Consider the following 26,976-nt stretch of genomic DNA (forward strand, 5'->3'; position numbering starts at 1 on the left):
GAACACCAGACAATTCTGTCCTGAACACCAAAACTCTCGTAAGGCTATAGTGAAAGAAAGAGACACCGGCTCCAGCCTGGCAGAAGAAAAAGTCTACTAGATTTTGGCCCCTGCAGTACATACAATAGTGTGCGGCCCTCCAGCTGTTAGTGAATGAAAACTCTCAGAATTCCTGACACAGCAGACTGCAGAATATTCTTTCACTCACTCAGTGAATGACTTGTCTATAGCATTATGTGCTTTGGGTTTCATTCCTAATCACCTCAAAAATGTAAATACAACGAATGAAGCCAATACGTTTGCCATATATTGTATGCTAAAGTTTATTGTTAACGAAATCAAAGTACTGCAAGGTCCAGTCCCACCCTTTACTCCATAGCCATAGACCCCTTGTTTGCAGATACAGCAGCACAAGCCCAAGGTGAAGCCCAAGGTGACTTTGGAGGGGGGGGAGATATCTGCAGTACTACTTGTTCTCACCTGGATTGTGATGTCACAATGCCAAGCTTGAGTCACTGCCTACTGCAGGGGACAGCCCATACCAACCTGACGTGGGGGAGGGGAGCAAAACATGGCGTCTTCCCATCCCAGTAACATTCCACTTGCCACAGTCATGTCTTAGATACATTGGAGCTTTAGTTTCTTTTCACGTGGATGTCTACCCACTCACGACCCGTGCTGTCCTTATTTCAAATCTCACAACGTGTGTCCTTTCATAAAAGAGAGCCTCACAATTACGGATTTAAAAAAAGCCCCTCCATTAAATCATCCCCTAACCTCACAGTGGGATTACAGGATAATATACTTTGCAGCCCATCAACGTAATCACCTCTCTCACTATTACCCCCGTGCTAAACCCATAAGCACATTAAGGTCCCTCTCTGCCCACTCCCTGGACAAGAGAACATAAATTAATCAAGGAGATAGAAAAATGGAAAGACTGAATGGCAAAATCGGCTTTCCCCTGAAGGATTAGGATTTCTGGAGGAAATGAATGAACCCCCCCCCCAAGTCCAACGCCTTGTACAGACCCCTTGGGCTTTCACAATAAATAACTTACACTAGAACCAGCCAACGAGAATTTAATTAAATTTGGGGGGGGTGTCAACACAAATCATTACTTGTGAGATATAAAAGTACCATGAAATCTCTATAAGAGAACAATGGGCCGCCCATATATATATATATATATATATATATATATATATATATATATATATATATATATATTCGTTTAAAGGCAAATGCAGTTTGTAAGAACAATAATCTCTAATTAAATAAAACAATATTCCAACATTAAAATGAGTTTCCTCTGATCGAATCTCAGAAATACTGCTATCAGATCATTTTTTTCTTTTTTCCCCCCTCTTTATACTTTTCTTTTTTTTTTCTCTACAAAGAAATATTCCCTTCAAAGACCAGTGTATATATATTTATATATATATTTATATTTATAAAGAACAGTAAATACCTGTGCAGACGTCCTAGTGTATTCCCAGCTAGTTTCTTGAATTCATCTTTCCTAAACTCCATTGTGATCCTCCTTTTTTTTTCTTCTTCTTCTTCTTTCCAGCTGTCAGGGGGGATTCTTTTACGAAAAAGTTCTCATAACGACTTTTAAGGCCGATATATATAGAAATGTCAGTGTGTCCAGTGCAGGTGATAAATAGGGGCTTTATTCTAATGAATACAAGTGGGAGCTGTGGCCTGGCTAGAGACAGGCATAACGAGATAGCAGCTTAGGTAGTAATGGGGAGAGCCATCAGAATGAGGAGGGGGGATCAGACTTTGCAGTGCAGGAGAATATCCAATAAATATCCCTCCTTCTTGCGTGGGATGGCCATGAAAAGAAGAGAGAGAAAGAGAGATAGAGGGAAAATGCCTCTAGTCAGTCCCAGTGTCCAGGCTAAGGTGTCCCTGCTAGGAATAACTGTAACTTCAGCATATGCCTCTATAATCAGCACCATGGACAGTTCCCCGGCTTATACAGTATCAGCACCACGGCCAGCGCTCTAGTACCACTACATTTGGTAGAAGTCAGCCCGACAGTTCTCAGCTTGTAATGTCATTTATCCCCAAATCTTTCCCAAGGAAGGATTTTCACACAATTAAGGCAAAGTGTGCAGCTCAGGGTAGCCTCCACCCCCTACCTCTCCCTTCCAACCTTCAGCACCGCAGACTGCTCCACTCCAACTGCTATATTTGGAGGAGGATTAGAAGACGTTTCCTGCTAGTCCCAGCTGATTTCAAGGGTGGAGGGAGGAGGAGGGTCAGCAGGAAGGTGGGTGAGCAGGGAAGGAACAAGACACATGACTCATATTAATCTGAAAAGGGACTTACTGTGACTTGGGGTAGGTTAAGGCAGGAATGCAACACAAACTCAAAATCCCTGCTATTGCATAACACCAGAAATTAAATCTTTTTTTTTTTTTTTACATCGAACATAACATTGTTTTTGCATGTTGCTTATACTTATGCCATAAAAATTTCCACATGCTTTTATATTACCTTTCTTACTGCCCTGTTCCTGTATGAGGAGGCTGCCATATTTGTGCAGCAGGAGTCCGTTGGCATTAGAAACTCTAACTGGCAGGCTGAGTGGTGACAGTCAGGTTGGCAAAACAGCCAGGTTTAGGAGCTTCAAGTAACAATTACTTTAAAAAGCAGCCGTATCAGCGAGAAACATGACATATAGGTAACGTTTAGGGTCAGGGCACACACTCAGATTAGGGGAGATTAGTCGCCCGGCGACAAATCTCCTCTTCTTCAGGGCGACTAATCTCCCTGAATTGCCTCCCGCCAGCTAGAATGTAAATCATCGGCGGGATGGCACTTGGAACGCTTCGTTTTCTGAAGTCGCCCAAAGTTTCCTTGTGAAGCTACTTCAGAAAACAAAGCGCTCCCAAGTGCCATCCCGTTGGCGATTACCATTCTAGCTGGCGGGAGGCAGTTCGGGGAGATTAGTCACCCCGAAGAAGAGGAGTTTTGTCCCTGACCCTGAATGTGCATTGGTATTTTGAAGAGTAGTTTTTTTAGTGCCAGTATCATTTTAACATGCACTGAACACAAGGCTGCATTCCCTTCTGAGTCACACAACATGGGGCAGTGACAAATAAGGTTAAAACACGAGGTGCATGAAAGCAAATTGATAGTAATATCAACCCAATATCACTAGCGTGAAGTTGAGCTAATCAGGTGAAGGAGGCATGGAAATTCAGCAAAATTATATATTTGTTTTTGTGTATTTAGGGAAGGAACTCCTGCTCAGGTGTAATATTCACTAACCCTTTATAAAGATATATAGTGGTTCAAGTATGCATTTCTTTTTCCCCTACTGTAAATTATAATCTTATTATACAGGTATGGGACCTGTTATCCAGAGGAATGCTCAGGACCTGGGGTTTTCCGGATAACGGATCTTTCTGTAATTTGGATCTTCATGCCTTAAGTCTGCTATAAATCATTTAAACATTAAATAAACCCAATAGGCTGGTTTTGCTTCCAATAAGGATTAATTATATCTTAGTTTGGCTCAAGTACAAGCTAGTGTTTTATTATAACAGAGAAAAAGGAAATCATTTTCAAAAATTTGGATTATTTGGATAAAATGGAGTCTATGGGAGACAGCCATTCCGTAATTCGGAGCTTTCTGGATATCGGGTTTCCGGATAAGGGATCCTATACCTGTACACAAAAGCGATGAATATCTTGCAAATTATATCCGTATAAACGGTGACTAGCGATGTCGTCAGTTATACACAGTGATCAGTGATGTCATTTTTGACTCACTAAAATGTGTGTATTATAATAAATCAAGTACCCCTTGTTGGAAAATATGAGGATATTAGAAGTAACCATGACCTGTATAAAAGCAGTCTGCCTTGTGTTTTTTTTTTATATGGTCATGGAATTCCTCAGTGACTTAGGATATCCTTATATTTTACCATAGGGGGCACTTTATTCCCTATATATTTTTGTACCTATCTGGAACTAAACAGTGCCTGTGTCTGTGCCCATCTGTTAATAATGTAAATAATGAACCTTGCTTGGCTTTCACGTGTTGTCGATGTTGCTCTCTATTCTAATTTCCAATAAAGTCTTGAATCTTCATCAGCTGTTGACATCAAAGGTATTTATTATTGTATCAAGGGTTCTGTGTTATTGTGCTGTGATGATGGATCAAAAGAGTAGCCATTCCAATTGAATTATCCTGCACTAGACAAGGAAATCAGGTTTCATGCGAGCATGTTTGCAGTGTGTTAATACTGCCAAGTGCATATAATGGATGGATACTATCTGGAATGCAGCCAAGGGTATGTTTAGAGTGGCAATAGTGAGGCTATTAGATTACCTTAATAACTGCTTGATTTCCATAGATATTGGCTACCAAATCCCCTTTTGCTAAAGTCAGGGCCATCAGTGCTCGGAGCGAAATTGAAATGGCTAAAAATACAAATAAGACCAATAGGAAAGAGGTGATTAAATCGCAAATTGATGATTTTACTTTAAGGAGTATTGTCTAGAAATGTACAGTTTTAGGTATTTAGTCATAAACAGAGAAGACTGTATCTTTCACGCCAAATGTTTGGCCATATGTTCCTTAAAATCCACTTAATTCTGTTTGAGTCACTTGACTTCAACAAACAAAGAAAAACAAATGAATGTCTGACAATGAGGAACTTGCCATATAAAGCCGAGATACCAGTTGCTGGTAGGAAGATGAACAACAAATATAAAAAATATAGTTTTTGTTCTAAACAGTAAGTTGCTCATGGCCACTTATTGCAAGGTTACTGCAAAATGCGTCAGGACATTTCTGCAATGATGCTTCATGGATGAAGTGTGGGCTGAAATAGGAAGTAACTCTTTAACTCTGCCCACTGCAAACAGCCTGTCATTTAAACCTATTAAGATCTCTGCTGAAGTCTGCTGTAGTGAAACCAAATCTTCAGATACGTGACATTTGCAAATTGATGTTTGAATAACAGAAGTGGACAGCCAGAGAAATGCCGGGAAACACAGTCGTCATCTCTAAGCATAACACTTTAGTTTCAGGCACAAATAAAACCTTTTCATGTTAAAGGGGATGTTTACCTTTAAACTAACTTTTAGGGGCACATTTACCTAGGGTCGAATATCGAGGGTTAATTAACCCTCGATATTCGACTGTCAAAGTAAAATCCTTCGACTTCGAATATCGAAGTCGAAGGATTTACCGCTATTCCTACAATCGAACGATCAAAGGAATAATCGTTCGATTGAACGATTAAATCTTTCGAATCGAACAATTCAAAAGATTTTTAATCCATCGATACTCCTTCGATCAGAAAATTGTTAGGAAGCCTATGAAGACCTTTTAGGGGGTCGAAGAATTTTTTAAAGAGACAGTACTTCGACTATCGAATAGTCGAACGATTTTTAGTTCAAATCGTTCAATTCGAAGTCGAAGGTCGTAGTCGAAGGTCGAAGTAGCCCATTCGATGGTCGAAGTAGCCAAAAAAAACATTCGAAATTCAAACTATTTTTCCTCTATTCCTTCACTCGAGCTAAGTAAATGGGCCCCTTAGTATGATGTAGATAGCCGTATTTTGAGACAATTTGCAATTGGTTTTCATTTTTTATTATGTGTGGTTTTTGTATTATGAAATTTTTTATCAACAGCTTTCCAGTTTGCAATTTCAGCCATCTGGTTGCTAGGGTCCAAATAACAACCACACATTGATATGAATAAGAGACTAGAATATGAATAGAAGAGGCCCTGAATAGAAAGATGAGTATTACAAAGTAGCAATAACTATCAATGTATAGCCTTACAGAGCATTGTTTTTTAGATGGGGTCAGTGACCCCCATTTGGAATCTGGAAAGGGTCAGAAGATACAGGCAAATTATTAACAAAACTCTAAAAAATAAATAATGACAACCAATAGAAAAGTTTCTTAGAATTAGCCATTCTACAACATACTAAGGGGGAAATTTGCTAAAGGGCGAAGTGGCTGTCGCTAGCGAAAATACACCAGCGTGACGTCATTTTGGCACTTCGCCGATTTACTAACGAGTGCTGGCGTAAATTCACTAGCGAAGTAGACATACTCTAGCGCTACTTTCGCACCCTAACACCAGATGAAGTTGCACACGTAACTACGCTAATTCATTAACTTGCGGGTTTTACTGAACGTTACCTCTTGCGCCAGACTTGCCTTCGCCGCCTCAGACCAGGTGAAGTGCAATAGAGTAGATAGGAGGAGCTTCAAAAATAGTTTACATTTTTTCTAAGTCCCAAAAAACGCTGGCGTCTTTTACATTTTTCAAGGTGATAGGCTGAAAAAGATCGAATTTTTTTTGGGTTACCCTCCTTCCCCCCTACATTTCCTTACATATGATACCTAGGGGCCGATTCACAAAGGGTTGAATATCGAGGGTTAATTAACCCTCGATATTCGACTGGGAATTAAAATCCTTCGACTTCGAATATCGAAGTCGAAGGATTTTAGCGCAAATAGTGCGATCGAACGATCAAAGGATTATTCCTTCGATCGAACGATAAAATCCTTTGAATCGAATGATTTGAAGGATTTTAATCCAACGATCGAACGAATATCCTTCGACCAAAAAAAGTTAGCCAAGCCTATGGGGACCTTCCCCATAGGCTAACATTGAGTTCGGTAGCTTTTAGATGGCGAACTAGGGGGTCGAAGTTTTTTCTTAAAGAGACAGTACTTCGACTATCGAATGGTCGAACGATTTATAGTTCGAATAGTTCGATTCGAAGTCATAGTCATAGTCGAAGGTCGTAGTAGCCAATTCGATGGTCGAAGTAGCCTAAAAAACACTTCGAAATTCGAAGTTTTTTTACTTCGAATCCTTCACTTGAAGTTAGTGAATCGGCCCCTTAAACTATACGGTGGGCACATGTGTAGGGCAATATAAGACCTCTATTTTATTTAATGAGTGTTTCCCAGGCTTGTGTAATGTAATGTAGTGTATGCTGCATATATGTCCATTGTACTTTAACTTGGCAACGTATGCAAATTAGGGATCGCTAGTGTAACTTCGCTTTGCTTGACGAATTAATGCTAGCGCAACTTCGCTACCTTTTGCCTCCCTGGGCACAACTTTGGATTTTAGTGAATTTAAGCAGCCCTGGCGAAACTACGCCTGGCGAAGTGTGGCGAAGCCATCGATAGCGGATTTTCGCCGCTTAGTGAATTTGCCCCTAAAAGTTGGATGAAAGGTAAACCACCCCTTTGAGATATACAGTATATCACATTTCTGTATAGTGCTATAAGTATATAACCTTTATTTCAAGTCTGCAGGAAGATACAAGAGGCAGAATCTCCAGGAATTGTTACCTTCCGCATTACCCATGATGCACGGAGCTATTTTCAGAATGCACAATATGTATTATTTTCTCTTGCTACTCCCATGAGCCGTCTGCTGAGCTTTAGTGCATATTCCCCAGAGCTGACTCTCACTCACGGGGCGGATCACTTGCATGATAAAAAGTAGCTACAAAAACACAAATGCATTTTGTACATAAAAGCGAATCCAAGAGCATCTGAAGGTCGGCTATGACTAGAGATGATTTTGGCTTCAGAGTCGCAGCAGCCCACAAGATCTGCTGAGCTGGAATTTCTGCTTTGGGAACAAAAGGATTAGATATTTATTGACTTGAACACTTTGTACTGAATACAGATATAAGCGTGTCCTTAACATACTAAAAGTCAAAAGGACATATTCCCCTTTTCACCAAAATAAATAAGGAAGCGCAATATGTTGTAAGTTTGCATGCATTTCAGAGACACAATTAGCTCTCCAAGCAACTCCTGATTGGTCAGTGAGATGTTTAAAGGAAAATGGGGCCTCTACAAAAATAAATTCACCTAGACGTTCTTTGAGGTCATTTACTGCTGCAAATGCAGAAACACTAAGGGGGTAAAATCAAACATGCATCAGGGGCAACACTGTGTTCTGCAAAATGTGCCATGTAAGGGGTTGTACACCTTTAAATTAACTTTAAGAATGATGTAGAGAGTGATTTTGCAATTGGTTTTCATTTTTTTTAGATTTATTTCAGCAGCTCTCCAGTTTGCAGTTTCAGCCATCTGGTTGCTAGAGTTTAAATTACCCTAGTAACCATGCACTGATTTGAATAAGAGGCGGGAATATGATGAATAGGAGAGGCATGAATAGAAAGATGAGTAATAAAAAGTAGCAATAACAATAAATGTCTAGCCTTACAGAGCATTTGTTTTTTAGATAGGGTCAGTGACCCCCATTTGAGTCAGAAGAAGAAGGCAATCCATTAAAAAGCTATAACAAATAATTAAGGAAGACCACTTGAAAACTTGCTTAGCATTGGCCATTCTATAACATATGAAAGAGAGAAGGAAAAAAGAATGACCCATACAGCTGCACCCTCCCACCTTTGAGAAAGTATGTCCAGCAAAGAGACTTTTTAAGATAAAATCTATGGTTAGGAGTGGAGAAGGAATGCACTAAGGAAGCTAAAGGCTAAAGAAAAGGTTAGAATATGTCTGAAGAGCGTTTCGCTCAAAGTAATCAAGCTATTTAGCTATCTACAATATCTATCTATCTATCTATCTATCTATCAGCTATCTATCTATCTATCTATCTATCTATCTATCTATCTATCTATCTATCTATCTATCTATCATATATCTATCTATCTATCATCTATCTATCTCTCTCACTCTCTCTCTATCATCTATCTATCAAATCAAATCAAATGAGCTTTATTGGCAGGACCAAATACATTAAGCATTCCCAAAGCAGGTAGAGGGGTGAAATTGGTGGGTTTGGGGGGCAGTTTATGGGAATAGGGGAAAGTCTTGTCTCTCTCAGTCTATGACAGTCTCTTACATATGTTACTGTCAGTGCCTCTTCTCCCAGTAGGAAGTGGAGTTTCCTCTCTTCTTTTGTGGATGTGAAGTCTGGGATGTGATGGGAGAATCTCTGGAAGTGGGTGTCCCTCAGTGCTGAGTATTTGGGGCACTGTAGCAAGAAGTGGGCCTCATCCTCCACTGCCTCCTGGTCACATCGCTGGCACAGTCTGTTCTCTCTGGGTCTGTAGGTCTGTCTGTGCCGTCCCAGTTCTATCTCCAAGTTGTGGGCACTCAGTCTGTACATATTTAGGACCTGTCTGTCTTTGGGGTTCTGTAGCCTTTCCAGATATGGGGCCAGTCTGTACTCTCTCCCCAGTGATTGGTAGATGGAAAGTTTCTGGGAGTTTGATATTTTGTTCCTCCAGTCACAGACGTATTGCTCTTTGAATTTGTTTATTTTTTGTGTTATTTGGCATTTTGTCAGTTGGTGTCTATCTATCTATCTATCTATCTATCTATCTATCTATCTATCTATCTATCTATCTATCTATCTATCTATGTATCTATCTATCTATCTATCTATCTATCTATCTATCTATCTATCTATCTATCTATCTATCATCATCATCTATCGCTTTTCAGTAGCTCAGAGAGGATGTGGCACATTCGGATTTATTTATAATTCCCTGACAGTGTTCAAGGCTGGAGTGCATTCAGTGCATTAGTACAAAATTGTGTGACATGTTCCACCTTCAACCAGCTGAGAACTGAGTGGAATCTACAGCTTGGGCGGGGGTGGAGAACATATGGTGGGAAGAGGATGAGTGCTTAACCATTTAGATGGCAGAACACTCTCCTACGTATTATCTCTGGGAATTTAACATGCATTAAATGTCTCTCTGTAGATGGTCTTATTTCATGTACTCTTGTACTCAGTGCACCAATTATTAAAACACTTGCCAGATTTTTAAATCTGGACTTGGGGCTCCCCAACATTGTATATTTCTAGTATATTTACAGTGGAGCCCAGGTGGGTTAGCATCAAAGAAAAGCCACTCCCAATGGCCGACCCATCTGTTCATTTGGTGAAACCTGAGGAGATGTTGGAAAGCAGTGCACTTTGTTAGTATATATTGTGTAACCATTGCTCACCATTACAGTAGGGTTAAGACCAGTGCTGAGATGATATACTGTATGTTCAGTGGCGTAACTACCGGGGGAGCAGTGGGTGCGATTGGGCCAGGGCCCGCACCCCCCCGGCAGCTCGCGCGCCACTGTGCGTCCCGCGCCAGGGCCCGCCCCCCCTCTAGTTACGTTGCTGTGTATGTTTGGGGCTCACAAATATCAGATAGGGCCAGTAAAATGTTCTTGCTGAAAGACTATATATTTGAAATATCATATATACAATCTGCAAATATTGCTCTTCATACATCCTAGCAATTTTATTGGTCAGTGGGGTCTTGTTCTGCTGGGCTGCAGTTGTTCTTTAGATGTGCATGCTGTAGATATGTCAATGACATACCCCTAGTCTCTTCAGCACTGAAGATTTACTATTCCATTATAGATATCAGTAGTTGCGTATTTGAAAGTTTTGCTGTGAAAAGGACTCCCATAGACACCATGGGTGAAAAAATTTGTCGTTGAAAAAAATTGTCACATGTCAACAGAGTCGGACTGGGCAGGTGGGACATTGGGAAAAACCCTGGTGGGCCCCAGCTCTTTTGGGTCCCACCAGCCCAGACCCGCTCCTGCGCTCCCTTTTTTTTCACGCTGCAGCGCAGGAAAAATTCATGTGCGCGTGAGCAGGTGGGAGGAGAAACGGCTGCACAGAGAAGTTTGAGGCTGGGGGGGATGGAGTAGGGGGCCGAGGCTGCAGGCCCAGTGGGCCCTGGGCCCCCCAGTCCGACACTTCGTGTCAACATTGTCAATGCAGATAATTAGTTAAACTAATTAAGATATGTAGTTTACAGGGTACAGGGTTAATAGTATGTACACCATTATTACATGTTTGTTGCTATCTCTTAAATTACTGAATGGATGAAAGATCCTGATACAACTGACTCTAGTGTGTATGGATGTAATAAGGACCTTAGATTGTAAGCTCTATTGGGCAGCCACTGATGTGAATGATGTACAGTAAAATCTTTGTGCAGTGCTGCGGAACATGGTGAAACTAGATAGGTAAAGGTTATAGTAAACCTTATACAGGTATAAGATCTGTTATAAGAAAACCCATTATCAAGAAAGCTCAGAATTACAAAAAAGGCCATCACCCCATGACTCCATTTTAATCAGATCATTTCAATTTTCAACAATGATTTCCTTTTTATCTATAACAATAAAACGGTACCTTTTACTTGTTCCTATTGGGTTTATTTAATGTTTAAATGATTATTTTTTTTCAGTAGACAAAGTATGGTGATCCAAATTACAGAAAGACCCTTTATCCGGAAATTCCCAGATTCTGGATAACAGGTTCCATGCCTGTATTGCTCAACTGCTTTTAATAATGTCTTGTGTGAACCAAGGAAATATTATTATTATGATTATTATTATAATTATTATGATTAGTATTATTAATAATAATGTTAATAATAACATATTATTATTATTATTTATAATATTATTATTATTGTTATTTATAATATTATTATTATTATTATTTATATATTATATTGAGCCTTCTTAACTTTCACAATGCTGCTGTTCATCATTGGTATCTCTATTGCTCATACTACCCTCTGTCACAAATGGTGGACCACAGCACTAACTTTGGCTCAGCCTAAAGACCAATTTGTGTGAGATTTGTTCTCCTGGAATCCAACCTGTCCCAACAGGAACCCCTTAGCTTGTGAAATTGGTATAATTATAGGAAAATATTGGTGTATTATTCATTCAGCCATAGTTTCAAGAATATCTAGGTCAACAACTAATAATATTAATATCCTAAACTCTAACTGATGTTCAAGCTGGGCTTTTAGGTGTTTGTAGGAGGGCAAATGTCTATTCTTCCTATTGTCCCCTTAACTTCTTCCCCCTTAGTCTCCCTACCACTGTTTCATGTACTCCCTGTGGGGGAACAGCCTCACAGTTGGGGAAGAATTGTTCAAAATGATGAAACTGTCTTCATACTTGACCTGCAAGGTGTTTTAGGCTTTAGAGCCTTGTTCAGTGTACAGTATGTGCCAGCTGTTCTTGAACTAATATAGAGTAAGATAAAGGCATTTCTCAGCCACAAAACTATTTTCAGAAAAATAAAATTTTGAAGTCATTATATAGTGCCTTGTCAACTGTTGCAATGCAAGCGGCCAACCCAAAACCCTTGGAATTCTCTCCAAGCAGAGTTTATGGGACAACTAACATATAGGACACAAAACTATTGTATTGTCACTTGCTAAGATTCACGTGTTCACGAGACTTTGCTACAAGAAAATTGCCATTGTCTTTCAAAAAAAAAAAAAAATATATTATTGCATTAAAAATCTTTGGAACAGAGCTTTGAAAAAACACGAGAATCACTAAATGTTTTATACCATGGCTAAATTAACGGCACATATTATCAATAACAAATGAAAGATTAATGTGGCAACATCTGACATTTCAGTGATGAATATTGGAAATCAGCGGCAGAGCTGCAGCTAAATGAGCAAAATAAAACTGTCACGCTGCTTGACCTCCTCCCAGACGTCTTGTTTATTAGCCTACAAAGCCATTTATAGTTTCAGCTGCTCCCCAGCTCAGATAGGGTACTGGGGTGAGACTGATCAATTAGTCACTGTTTGTTAAAACATTGTTGTTGGTTTGTGAGCTGAGATAGAACAAGACAGCAAATTTCCCGATTAACATTCCTGATTTCAAACTTGATAGATTTTAGGTCACCCTTAAATCTGTATAGGCCATGCCCAATTAAAACCAGTCATGTGATGATCCACCAAACCCACCCCATTTCCCTTTAAGCCCAACCCCTAGATCAGATCCTTAGATCCAGTCGGACACTTTTAGCGCCAGTGTGTTTTTCAACTACAAGCACAGGAATAAATCAAAAGGGAATCCGGGAAAGTGGAATCTATGGTGGCAGCATGATGGTAGTTTTACACCTGGGCCATAGATTCTACATTGTCTGGAAAATAAAGGTTAAACACCCAAAAAAGGCACAGCTAGCAGATGAGAATATCGACATAATATTACAGGTATGGTATCTGTTATCTGGAAACCCGTTATCAAGAAAGCTCCGAAATACGGAATGTCTCTCCCAAATACTCCATTTTATCCAAATAACCAATAATCCTAATTTTTTAAAAATGATTTCCTTTTTCTGTGTAATAATAAAACAGTAGCTTGTACTTGATCCCAACTAAGATATAATTAATCCTTATTGGAGGCAAAACCAGCCTATTGGGTTTATTTAACGTTTAAGTGATTTTCTAGTAGACAAGGTATGAAGATCCAAATTAAGGAAAGATCTGTTATCTGGAAAACCGCAGGCCCAGAGCATTCTGGATAACAGGTCCTATACCATTCAGCGGCTCTCCAGTTTAAAAATCCTAAAATCTGGTTGCTAGGGTCCAAATTACGCTAGGAACCTTGCATTTATTTGAATAAGAGACTGGATTATGGGCAGGGTGGGTCTACATATAAAGATGAGCAATAAAAAGTAGCAAAAACAATACATTTGTATCCTTACAGAGCATTTGTTTTTAGATGGAGTCAATGGGCCCCATTTGAAACCTGAAAAGAGTCAGAAACAGAAAGCAAATAATTCAAACGTAGGGCAGAGAATATATTTAGTCTTATTACAATACACAGTAATATAGACCACTGCAAGATAAAAAAGGGTCCTGACCCTTATGCTCGAATAATCTGATAATCTTAATTTACTATTATTTATATTTTTAATATTTAAAAATTTTAACTTGTGAAATGACTGGGGAGTCTTGTTACATTACAGAGAGTCTTATGAAAAGGGTTTTTATTTCAATTTTAACTTTTGATAAGGAGGACACTGCATGTTGTACAGAGACTGTACTTGATGCTAGAAGTAGGAGCTGCCATTAAACCGGTGGATATATGCGACTTTACAAACTCTGGAGCCTGTTTCTTAAGAAATAACTTTCAGAAGATACTGGTGAGGCAGCTTTCAATGCTTTATAAACAGAAAGTTCGCATTCCTACACAAAGGGGATCATTTACAATAGGGAAGGCAGGGTGCAAAGTGCAAGAAATGGGCAAATCTGTTCACCTTTTTGGATTTTGTACCTGGCCTTTCACCCTAGATAAATTGCTGCAGGTCTCCACACTCTGTATATAGGCAGGGCTGTATTTATGAGATGGTAGGCGATGGGTGGCACATAGGTGTCCTCTTATCCACCCCTTATAATCCTTTAACTTGAGCATCATTCAGGCACATCTTGCAACAGGTCCCTGCAGAGAGGAGCCAGATCCTGGACAGAAGTGCTGCTCTGGGCTCCTTCATGCTCTCACACTTTTGCCCAGGGTCTTTGTTAATTACCCCAAAAAGGTCGCAAAAAACTGACAGTTATTGTTAGTGATATTCAATTACATTACAAAATGTCAATAACCTATATTTTTAAAAAAAAAAAAAAAGTTTCAATATTCTGGTGATATTTCACAACATTTCATCCAAATTTTAGTCAAACCTAATGCAATGCTTTAGAAATTGGCTGCAATATTTGAGACACAATTGCAGCAAAATAAATTGGGAAAGGGAATTTTCATAAATGGTTTTATCAATGCAGATGCTGATCGGAAGGAGCTTATTAGCATCTAACCCAGTCGTCCCCAACCTTTTTTTTACCCATGAGTCACTTCATTTGGAAAAAGAGGTTGGGGAGCAACACAAGAATTAAAAAGGTCCCTGCAGGACAAATAAGGCTGTGACTGGCTATTTTCCTTTATGTGGACTGACAGCCTGATGGAGGTTCTGTTTGGCAGTACACATGGTTTTTATGCAACCAAAACTTGCCTCTAAACCAGGAATTGAAAAATAAACACCTGCTTTGAGGCCACTGGGAGCAACATCCAAGTTGTTGGTGGGCAACATGTTGCTCAGAAGCCACAGGTTGGGGATCACTGGAAGCATCAGCTTAATGGGCATTGCTTTTCACTCCACTCATTTCGGGTTCATTTGTTGGTCAAGGTCCCCTTTATAGAATAACACAATAATTCATTTATAGAAACATTGTCACATCAGCAGTTCTACTATAGTATCAATAAATATATGCCTGCCAGTGAGTACTGCATATCTTTCTGTACTCGCCCTTTACACTGGGGTTTCACTAAAATAATGAACATTCTCCCTCATTATTGAGATAATTGGGTTCCCCATTCAATGCTTTGGCCCTCCTTAGGGAAGTACAGGTATTGGATCCATTATCCAGAATCCCATTATCCAGAAAGCTCAGAATTACGGAAAGACCATCTCCCGTAGACTCCATTTTATCCAAATAATCCACACTTTTAAAAATGATTTCCTTTTTCTCTGTAATAATAAAACAGTATCTTATACTTGATCCCAACTAATATATAATCAATCCTTATTGGAGGCAAAACTAGCCTATTGGGTTTATTTAATGTTTACATGATTTTCTAGTAGACTTAAGGTACTGTATAAAGATCTAAAATACAGAAAGATCCTTTATCCGGAAAACCCCAGGTCCCCAGCATTCTGGATTACAGGTCCCATACCTATAGTTACAATGTCTGGGAAACTCTATGCTATAAAAAGTGTGAAACCTTGATACCTTCACTGGTTTCCTACTGTTGTACATACAAATTTGTGGGGGTTTTGACCCTCTTATTCCTAGTCATGTTCTGCATCTGTGAAAGCCGCTTCTCTGCCTTTGTCTACGCTCATCAAAAAAAGGCCTCCATGGCACTGCTGCACTCCAATGTTAATGATGTGGTAGAGAAGAGGTGTCCAGAATCAGTAATAATATGAAACATTTGCTTCTCCTTTTCAAAAATTAGGAATGAACACCACATCATCTCACATCTTAAAGCATTACAGCCTTGCTGATTAAATTGAAGCCCATAAAGGCAAAACAGGTATATAGATGGGATCTTAGTTAAGCGTCAAACCCCAGTGGGTAAGCTTCATATTCCTTGAAAATAGACATTTTTGAAGAAGAAAACATTATTTCCCTTCCCCAACTTGTTATAGTGTAAAAGGAAATCAGTCATAAATAAAGAATAGTTTATTCAGTACATAATAGCATTCACTTCTAGAGCAGAGGCTGTGTGTTTTGTATACAATGCATATATTATAACTGCACCCAGGTGCATCTGTTGGTGCCTTCAAAGCAATAAATAGTATATTAATAAGTATGAAGAAAGTGTTTACTAAAGAAATGCTGGACAGCTTTGCTCAAGGGATCATATGGTTGGTATCGCCCCAATAAGCCTGTAACAAAAATATCAATAGAGCAAATTCTTTATTCTTTGTTCTTGTCCAGGCGGGGCCATCGCTTAATCATTTTCTCCCTCGTCCCTATGTAAATCAGAGACTGTGAGGATGTAATTGTGTGTGTGCCGGTCACCCTCCTGGGAATAAACTTACATAGGGGTCATGGCATGACAAGTATTACATTAAGATCAATGCATTGCTGGTTCCTAGCAGCTGAACCCCAGGCAAAGCTTTATTAGCAAGTGACAGGCCTGTGGCTACTAAATGTGCATTGTGGCCTGTCCAGAGGCAAATGAAAGAAATTAAATGTGACTGGAGGGGTTTTGTTAATATACAGAAGCAGTAATTACAGGAATTTTGAACCATCTGGTCATATGTAACATAGAATATATTTATATAGCGATATATATCTCAAACCATGGTCATTGTGCATATATAATAGGCTGTAAGAAGGTAGGGAGCCCACAACTCCTCAGCTGGCCTGTTCTACAACATACTCATCATGGTAGAAGCACAGAGACATATACTGTATATGCTCAAGGCATGACAAGAAGCTTATTGGACAGGGGATTAAAGGGAATGTCAACCCAAAAAAAAAACAATTTTTTTCCTAAAAAAAGAAAGCATCATTCTAAACAACTTTGCAATATACATGCATTACTATTTTTTTGCTACAATTGCTATTGAAAGCAATGTTTGTCTGTCCCTTTCTATTCTCTGCACTGGTGTCTCAGACTGTTGAAAGGCAAGGCAGCTGATTAACAGACCTGTTTTTGCTGGGAAAGACATTTGCAACTTCCAGGAGTTAAGCAAATGCTGCTTTCAACAGCAATTGTTTTTACAAATAACTTTAAAAGCTCTGAACATTTTAATAAACGTATATTGGAAAGTTGCTTAGAATTAAGCTTTCTTTTGATGTTGGGGTTGACTTGCCCTTTAAATATGTGTTGTGATTTGCCGATCCTATGTTAATAATTTTGAATAGAGATTTTGATATCTGACATTGTCACAGCAGAGGTGACTACACAAATCAGTCTTTCAATGAAAGTGCCATGGGTTTTCTAGTCTCTGCTGATGATTGACCCCCAACTCTGTGCATTTCCTGGTCCCCTGATTTATCAGTAATTTAATATCTGTTCAAGTGTATAAAAAACAGCAGCTTTTACAAGATTATTATCATAAGATTCCCATACTATGTTAACACATAAGGGTCCATTAAGGACCACAAGTGCAGTTTGTAAAGGGCATTTTTGTACACAAACCATGTTTTTTACCCATAATGCAGCATTTCTTCCCATTGTTCCAGTGCAATTGCAGCTGTGCTCTAAGTTGCGTCTGATGCTGTTGAGCTTCATGCACCACAATAAACGCAGTTGCATGCATGCTTGTGAAATCAAGTTGTGACTAGAATTTTTGCAATGGGAATGCTTCTTCTTTGGGTGCAAGTTTTGCAAGCCTATTGATGAAACACACTGAGGGAACCCTGGAAGTACAGGGTGGTGGTAGGTGCATTTGCACACAATTCTTTGTAAGGCACCAGTGGAGATAATAGTTTTGTATTAGACCTCTGAGAGTAATTCTGGTTCAACCATCTGTGAATAAGAGGCAGAGACAAATCTCCAATAAATGTTGGTCAATAGTTGGTCAATAGTGTCTTTGGGTCTTACAATGAGCCAGGGAGGCTGTCATTAGTATAGGTGTGTTGGTGCTTGTGTGCGGGTAATTAACACATAATTAATTAGTTCAGCTCTACAGAACAGATTTACTTTAGATAAATGTTAAGCATCATTTACAAACTTGTGTGCAAAATTTTTCCTGGGATCCCCTCATCTCCCCTCCACATGTATACACTGGAAAGTTCAGAAAGGCAGGAGCACAGGTGGGAACAGGGCCACCTTCAGGGGGGCACAGGGGGTACAAGTGTACTGGGCCCGGGCCTGAAGGGGGGCAGTGCGGAACTTTTAAAAGAGCCAGGCCCCCCTTGACAGCGCCGAAGCCGCGCCGCCTCCTTCCGAAGTCCCGAATGTGGAAGTGTCAAAAAGCCGAATAGCCGAAGTCCAAAGCGGCGAAAAGACTCTAAGCCACAAAAATAGCTAAAGCCGAAGTCTCGAAGCGACTAAAAGACCCGAAGTCACAAAAACACCCGAAGTTCCGAAGCGGTGAAAAGACTGAAGTCAAGAAAACAGCCGAAAAAGTCCTGAAGCGGCAAAAAGGCCCGAAGTCATGAAAGGAGGCGAAGTTGAAGTCCTGAAGCCACGAGTTCAATTCTACTGAACAGCAATGTGTGTGTGTGGTTTTTTTTTAATCCCCTGGCCACCAATATATTATTTTAATATTCTATAGGTCCCTGCCACCAATGTTTTTTTAAAAAAACATTCTTTGGGGCCCTGGCGCCAATATTTGTTTAAAAAATATTCTTTGGGGCCCCAATTTTTTTAAACTTGTAAGGCGGGCCCTGGCGCCAATATGTGTTTAAAAAATACTCTTTGGGCCCCAATTTTTTTAAACTTGTAAGGCGGGCCCTGGCGCCAATATGTGTTTAAAAAATATTCTTTGGGCCACAATTTTATTTTAACTTGTAAGGGGGGCCCTGGCGCCAATGTTTTTTTAAAAAATATTCTTTGGGGCCCCAATTTTATTTTTAACTTGTAAGGGGGGCCCTGGTCACCAAAAGCTTTTTATAACTTGTGTGGGGGGGTTTACCTTTTTTAGCGCTGCTGTCTGTGTGGTCTTTTAACTTTGATGTCGAGTGGGTGGGATCTGGGGTGGGGCTTGGGTGCTGGGGCCAAAAATTTAGTTGTACGGGGCCCCGTGATTTCTAATGGCAGCCCTGGGTGGGAAGTCCTTATGATCACCCAATCTCCTGGCATCCTCATGCATTCCACATGTATACACTGGTATGTTCAGGAAGGCATGAGCATGGGTGGGAAGTCCGTATGGGCACCCAATCTCCTGGGACCCTCATGCATTCCATATGTACAGTATACACTGGGAGGTGCAGGCAGGCGGGAGCATGAGTGGGAAGTCTTTATGGGCACCCAATCTCCTGGGACCCTCACTCACAAAGCCTTCTGCCCCTATAGTTACCCTCTGACCACTACCTTTGTTCATGACCTGCTGCGGTTTCTTATCAGAAACAGATACAAAACAAACACAACAACAGCTGTTCTTTAATAATTATTTTTAGTCAACTTGGATATTTAACAGCACAACTTACTAGACACACACAGTTAAAACTGTATATCACAAAGGGGGTTGTCTCGTGTGTCTCTTTTATTGGATAACATGCACACGGCTTCACTGGCTGTGAATGAGTAAGATTTAGCCCCAGTCTCTGGAACTGGGGAACAGAAATATATACTTACATTATATGGATATGTGATGACTGACTGATCCCATTTGCAGTAGGAATGGAAAGGGAGGGGCACGATACAACATTAAAGTCAAAGGTAATATAAAGAAGAAAGAGAATGTGGATATTTACAATATAAGTACTAAAGTAAAAAATGATTGACTCTTTACTGAAGCCATAGATGAAAACACAGCCATCTAGTTTGGGACAAATGAGCCTCAAATGGCAGCGAGAAAGGGGTTTTATAGTCGTCGTTATTATATCAACTAGAAAACTCAGCAGCATGAAGCAAGTATTCTGTACGATGATGTCCCTTCTACTTAGAGCAACGCCATCTGTTCCGCCAACCTCATTACCAATGCAGAAAGAACATAATTCAGAATTTAATCGCAGGCGGAAGCGACAGAAATCTATTCCCACGGCACGCATCTGTTACCTTTCCTTTAGTCGCCACAAATAATAGGAATGCTTTCTCCGGAAAGGGGATTGGACAGATGAAGATTTCTGCAGATCAGCTGTAACCTTGCCCCAAATCTCTGGTGGGGACATGAATCCACTTCCTGGTTTTAGCAGAAATTTTTCCTGTAAAGTGGTAAAAAATTCTTACAGATATGAGGCTCATTATTGCACCAGCGAGCTTGAGTTGGCTACTACCTCAGCTGCTTGCCTGCATTCTTTGTATGAGGCTTTGTGACAACTCTAGTGATACAGGGCCACCATCAGGAATTACAGGGCTCTATACCACTAAATTATCAGGGCCATCCCATCCATTGGTCACCTGCCCTCCCTGGATGGAGAGCCCTGCCGACAAGTAGAATTGTGTCCCAATTAATAAATTGTCCTGCACATGCACAACCATGTCCCTGAGATCCACCTCAGTCATGTCCCTCTATGATGGGGCCACACAGAGCAGTGCTCAATGATGTTGGCCCAGGTGATATATAACATATAAATCTGTCTTCTATAACCACTTGCTGACATTCCTGCAGTCCAAGTTTTCAACAAAAGCAATTTCCCCCACTGCAATTTTTAGGTTACAAAAAAAGGCTCATTCCATTGAACTAGATATTAAAGGTCCTCACAGCAAATTAATTCTAGGGCCCCTACAATATCCAGAGGTTGTCCTTTTTGACCAATACATTTTGAAATTGCTCACTATTTAGGGCCCCTATACCTCCAGGGCCCCCCTCCTGCAGCTACAGGGTCTGCTTCCTCTATAGTTACACCCCTGGCACATCAGCCCCAGATGCAAAAACACACAGCTCTGTTATATTTCTGTGTATTTTTTTCAAATACTTTTTTTTACTGTATCAGCAGTTGGTTTTGCACCCTGTATTATTAGATAACCACTTCACCAGATAAGTAGAGAGCAGGGAGTTAATTCTCTTGCAAAACCAATGTGGTTGGTGCGAGTGGGATTAAGTAGGAAGCGCAGGTAGGCTACTGTGCTGTGCGTCTGCTTCAGTGCTGCCAGGAGGTTTCTTATTGGTGGTTCAGAAACAGCAAGGAAGCAGAGGGGTTGAATCTCCCCAAAAGTGCGGACTTACCCTCTTTCCTAATTAAGCCAGTGGAGGAAGGGCGTGATTCGTTTACTCACCCGCCCACCCAGTACTAAGATTGATTTTATAAAAAAAACACACATTAATGCATTGATTGTCGCAGCTTGCATAGAGGAGATTTAAGTGGAAATAGCAAGGAGTTAATTTCTGGCCTGGTTATGGCAGATCTTGTGTTTAAACATATGATAAGACAGCCTGCTGAGGTTAACAGAGGCGGGTCGTTAAAAAGGGGATCATTTAAGTTTTCAGTTATCAATGCTTAATTGGGAATCTACTCAAGAGTTATAGTAGTGTTGGTCAAATAAACAAGCTGCGGCCTTACCCTTATGGTCTACATTATTGATGTGAGGGCCCGCCCGATACCTGCGGGACCCGCACTCCTCTTTGTAGTTGGCCCGCAAGGCAACTTTCAAATGACGCTTTATAGCCGTGCGCCTGCTCGTCCCACCCCTTTTGTGACATCATCAGCAGGGCAGGTCGCGTGGGTCTATAAAAGGAACCCGGAAGTCGGATTTTACCTGACCAAGACATCACTAGTCTACATGTGTTGGTTCAAATGGGCCCTTGCGAACTACCAATCCCAAGCAAATAACCTTCTCCTGGCTATGGAAGAATTAAATGGATCTCTGATGAGCTCAAACTGGCCACTCCTATCTGCAAAAGGGGAGATGTACCATTGCAATTCGAAAAGTTTTATTATTTGCATGGGGATATAGTTTTTTTTTTAATGTCCGTTGGGGAAATACTCATTTGTTTTCTCATTCAGGAAAAAAAAGTTGAGAATTTTCCCAAATGTATGTAGAACTGTCCCAAACTGTAATATTACATTGCTATCTACTCCCTATGGCCAAGGAAGACTTCAGATAATATATATAAAATATCATATTTACCCTACTATAGTTTTAGGAGTATCCAAAACAATGTAAAAATATTTACATCAAATCTGACACTACCACCCCCATCCACTGCTTGTGCATTTTTTTGGGGCCCAGCCTTTCAATAAGAGAATGTATGCCCTAGTTAGGCTGATAATTCACCAAAGTCTAGTCCCTACATTGGAGGTCTCTGTACGGAACAAACTCTTCTGTTCAGCTCGCCTTGGCAGTACAATATGGAATATCTTTCTCAAAATACCTCATTATAATTGGCACCATAAGAATAAATCAGTGGAAGCTAATCACCCCATGGGATTTATACAAGTAGGCGGCCCATAACCCAATATCCAGATAACACAGAAATGGGACAGGTTATCCAGAAACCCATTACCGAAAAAGCTCCAAATTACTGGAAGACCATCTCCCATAGACTCCATTTTAATCAAAAATTCTAATGATTAAGTTTTTCTCTGTAATAATAAAACAGTGTCTGGTACTTGATCCCAACTAAGATATAATTAATCCTTATTGGAAGCTAAACCATCCTATAGGGTTTATTTAATGTTTAAATGATTTTTTAGTAGACGTAAGGCATGTAGATACAAATATATAAAGATCCCTTTTTCAGTTAATCCCAGGTCCTGAGTATTCTGGATAACAGGTCCCATACCTGAATTAACTGTCAAGCAACAGGTTAGAATTACTGAAGAGAGAGATCAACATATTAATGATACACATGTTGAATAACACACATACATGCTGCTCCATTGAGGGAACCTGTATCACATGGGAACATTGGCTGGTAACAAATGACTCAATCTGAGTGAGAGCGAGGGAGAAAGGCTAAAAATTCCAAGCAAACAAGACCTTAAATATTTATAGCTGATTAATGGGACATTATACCACACTGCACAGTGTGCATGACAAAGAGATGACAAAAAAGCATACACAATCTCTATTCAACCGAAATACTGACCTGTGTAGCCCCATTCCATCTTCACGAGCACAAGGGAAATTGGCCAATGATGGTGCTCGGGGTGAATGGATAGGTGACGAAAATATGCAATAAGTGAAGAATTCTGGAAAGGGAGCTGAAATACAATTAGAAGTGTGTTGGATCAGGTTATGAAGAAGAGAATCATGGGGCAATTATTCTAATACTATGAGGTTATTTAGCTTGATAATCATACTAACTGTTGCCCAGTGTCTGTGCCATGTATTTGTATATTGACTATGTGTGGAGTATCAGCTCCAAGCAGATCAGATATGATTCATTATGTGGCTGATACAGGAATTATACTCACGTATTGTCTTTCTTGCATGTTTAGACTTGGACAAAGAAACACAGCCCTTTCATACTACTCAATTTACACCTTTTTAATGAACACTCCCCCTACCCCTTTACATGTACATGATGATATGTCTTTAATTAGCAGAGATGGGCTGAGGTGAGATATCCCCCCCCACACACACACACACATAATAAGCTGCCACACGTTACACACAAGCAAAAGCGACCACATGGTTTGCAGGTTAACCCTTCAGCAGCCAGAGTTCTGCATCACATTCTGCATCATCTATCTATCCATCACTATCTTTCTATCTATCTATCTATCTATCTATCTATCTATCTATCTATCTATCTATCTATCTATCTATCTGTCTATTATCTATCTATCTATCTATCTATCTATCTATCTATCTTTCTATCTATCTGTCTGTCTATTATCTATCTATCTATCTATCTATCTGTCTATTATCTATCTATCTATCTATCTATCTATCTATCTATTATCTATCTTTCTATCTATCTGTCTGTCTATTATCTATCTATCTATCTATCTAGCTATTATCTATCTATCTATCGATCGATCGATCGATCTATCTATCTATCTATCTATCTATCTATCTATCTATCTGTCTGTCTGTCTGTCTGTCTATCTATCTATCTATCTATCTGTCTGTCTGTCTGTCTGTCTGTCTGTCTGTCTATTATCTATCTGTCTGTCTGTCTGTCTGTCTGTCTATCTATCATCACTATCTATCTATCTATCTATCTATCTGTCTGTCTGTCTGTCTGTCTGTCTGTCTGTCTGTCTGTCTGTCTGTCGGTCAGTCTGTCTATCTATCATCACCATCATCTATCTATCTATCTATTATCTATCTATCTATCTATCTATCTATCTATCTATCTATCTATCTATCTATCTATCTATCTATCTATCTATCTATCTGTCAAACCTGTGATTTGATTGAGATTACTGAAGATTTTAGCAGTCTCCTGCCTGTCCCTTGTATTCTTGAGGTGAAGGAGAGGTGTCAGAAATGATTATTGATTTAAGAATCAGGCAACACATGGTGACACAGGAATGCTCAGTAAGTGGGTGGCTGCAAATCCTGAATAATGTATGGGACGCAGGGAGGATTATGGATTTGCAGAGTGCAAGTGAGGTGGAGACAGGGGTAACCCAAGGTCACAGAGGGCAGGACAAAGGGTAAGTGAAACGAGTTAAAAGAAAACAATATACACATTAACTGAGTTAAAATAAAAAAACTCTAAAAGGGTTAAAGTGATATACACATATCTATAATATGTCTGTGCTTTAGTCAAGATCTGTATGTCAGATGGAGGCAATGCTGTAAAACAGCTCAGAATTAATGACTGGGAATTGGCTTTTCTGGATCTTGTCTGTCATTTAGTGCATGACATTGTAGCCTCCATGTTCAAACTTTAAACATTACGTTGTACAATAGAATGTTATATGAAGTCACCATAGAAATGACATACAAATCAGTAAATAAATATACTAACCTTCTAACCAGGGCTCTTCTTTAGAAATTGCACTATTATGTACAACATGACATCCCCTGCAGGTATCCCCTGCGATGATTGAAAGGGTAGTTCACCTTTAAAAGTTTTAATATGTTATAGAATAGCCAATTCTAAGCAGCTTTTCAATTGGTCTTCATTACGTAGTTTTTATGTTTTTTTTAATTATTTGCCTTCTGCTTCTGACTCTCTCCAGCTTTCCCATTAAAAAACAAATGCTCTAAAAAGCTACAAATGTATTGTTATTGCTACATTTCTATTCATATTCCAGCCTCTTATTCAAATTAATGCATGGTTGCTAGAGTCATTTGGATCCTGGCAACCAGATTACAGAAATTTCAAACTGCAGAGCTGCTAAATTAAAAACGAATTAACTCAAAAAAACACAAATAATGAAAAATTAAAACCAATTAAAATTACTTTTAGTAAACTTAGTTATTAAACTTTTAGTATGATGTAGGGAGTGGTATTCTGAGAATTATTATTTGTGCTTTTTGAGTTGTTTAGCTTTTTATTCAGCAGCTCTCCAGTTTGCAATTGCAGCATTTCTGGTTGCTAGGGTTTAAATTATCCTAGCAACCATGCATTGATTTGAATAAGAGACTGGATTATGAATAGGCAGGGTTGGACTGGGCTGGCGGGACACCGGGAAGAAACCCGGTGGGTCCCTGCCAGCCCAGACCTGCTTCCCAAGAAAAGTAAGAAAGGAAATTAATGCCGCGGCACGTCATCTAAACGTTGCGTTTTTTCTTCGCATTCGTGGAGGCAGGCAGGGGAGTGAGAGGGACTGCTGGGAGGTGGGCCCTGTGACAACAGCCCCGGTGGGCCCCGAGCCCCCCAGTACAACCCTGTGAATAGGAGAGGCCTGAATAGAAAGATGAGTAATAAATAGTAACAATAACAATAAATATACAGAGAATTTGTTTTTAGATAGAGTCAGTGACCTCCATTTGAAAATGGGAAACTGTAAGAAGAAGAAGGCAAATAATTCAAAAACTATAAAAAAAAGAAAAAATTAAGACTAATTGAAAAGTTGGTTAGAACTAGCCATTCTATAACATACTTAAAGTTAACGTAAAGGTGAACAACACCTTTAAGGGGCCCATTCATTAAGTTCGAGTGAAGGAATAGAAGAAAAAATGCTTCGAATTTCGAAGTGTTTTTCTGGCTACTTCGACCATCAAATGGGCTACTTCGACCTTCGACTACGACTTCGACTTTGAATCGAACAATTCAATCGAATGATTATTCCTTCGATCGTTTGATCAAAGTATTTGCGCAAAATCCTTCGACTTCGATATTTGAAGTCGAAGGATTTTCATTCCCCAGTCGAATATCGAGGGTTAATTAACCCTCGATATTCGACCCTTGATGAATTTGCCCCTAAGTGAACAGCAACTCATTTGCATTGAAACAGAACTCAAAATGCTCCCTAATCCCTTGCCAATGTTACTTTTACCTTTTCAAGGTACCCGACTGTCTAGCCGCTGCAAGAAGCACTTGGCACTCTCTTTGCTTGGCACTGATAGCATCAATCTCAGGTCTAAAAAAGCCAACGTAGATGAACGGAATGCTTGCGCTGCTAACTCTCTGCGAAGCAGAAACAATAATTCACTATGTTTTTATGGAAGACAAATGATAAAACCAAGGGAGAGATCTGCTTAAATCATTTAAGGGGGCTGAAAATGGAGCTATTGCTTCTTTTCTGCTGTCAGATTTTCTAGCTCTAAATAATGCATTTACGTTTGGCAGGCTCATCTCTGAAATCAAAGGCATTATTTATTCATCTGGTATCTAGCAGGCCCATCTCGCTCGCTGTGAACTACAACTCCCAGGCTGCCCGTGGGTGGATGGCGTTTCCATGCCAGGCAAACGCTTTAAAGGAACATCTCTTTGGTGAACATAAAAAACGACTTGGCTTTCTAGTCATGTAATGTCATTTGATCTCACCTCCCAAGCCCCCAAGAGAATAAATCTATTGGATATTCTTAGCGTAGAATAAAGAATAGAATAAAGCCTGTTTTATGAAAGAGGCACTAATGATTGTCAGCCAGCTGTGCCCCTCGTGCTGCGTCGGATTCCACAGAAGCTAC

The 26,976-nt window shown here is 39.8% G+C and overlaps 1 protein-coding gene and 1 long non-coding RNA gene across 2 annotated transcripts in view; both read right to left on the minus strand.

Annotated features, from left to right (window-relative positions):
* The window catches only part of slc17a7.L (solute carrier family 17 (vesicular glutamate transporter), member 7 L homeolog), a 50,258-nt gene extending 48,646 nt beyond the window's left edge, over nt 1–1,612 (minus strand). The window contains 1 exon segment of the mRNA NM_001089635.1: nt 1,472–1,612. Coding sequence (NP_001083104.1) covers nt 1,472–1,533 — 62 coding nt within the window. The 5' untranslated portion in view covers nt 1,534–1,612.
* An 18,351-nt stretch (nt 1,613–19,963) lies between these two features.
* On the minus strand, nt 19,964–26,469 carry LOC121395781. Its single transcript, XR_005962677.1, has 3 exons — nt 26,343–26,469; nt 23,030–23,144; nt 19,964–20,201 (listed from the first exon to the last, which is right to left on the minus strand). It is a non-coding gene; the product is annotated as an uncharacterized LOC121395781 (long non-coding RNA).
* Nucleotides 26,470–26,976: the final 507 nt, after the last annotated feature.

This window comes from Xenopus laevis, chromosome 7L (assembly GCF_017654675.1).
Source record: "Xenopus laevis strain J_2021 chromosome 7L, Xenopus_laevis_v10.1, whole genome shotgun sequence".
NCBI classification, from domain to species: Eukaryota; Metazoa; Chordata; class Amphibia; order Anura; family Pipidae; genus Xenopus; species Xenopus laevis.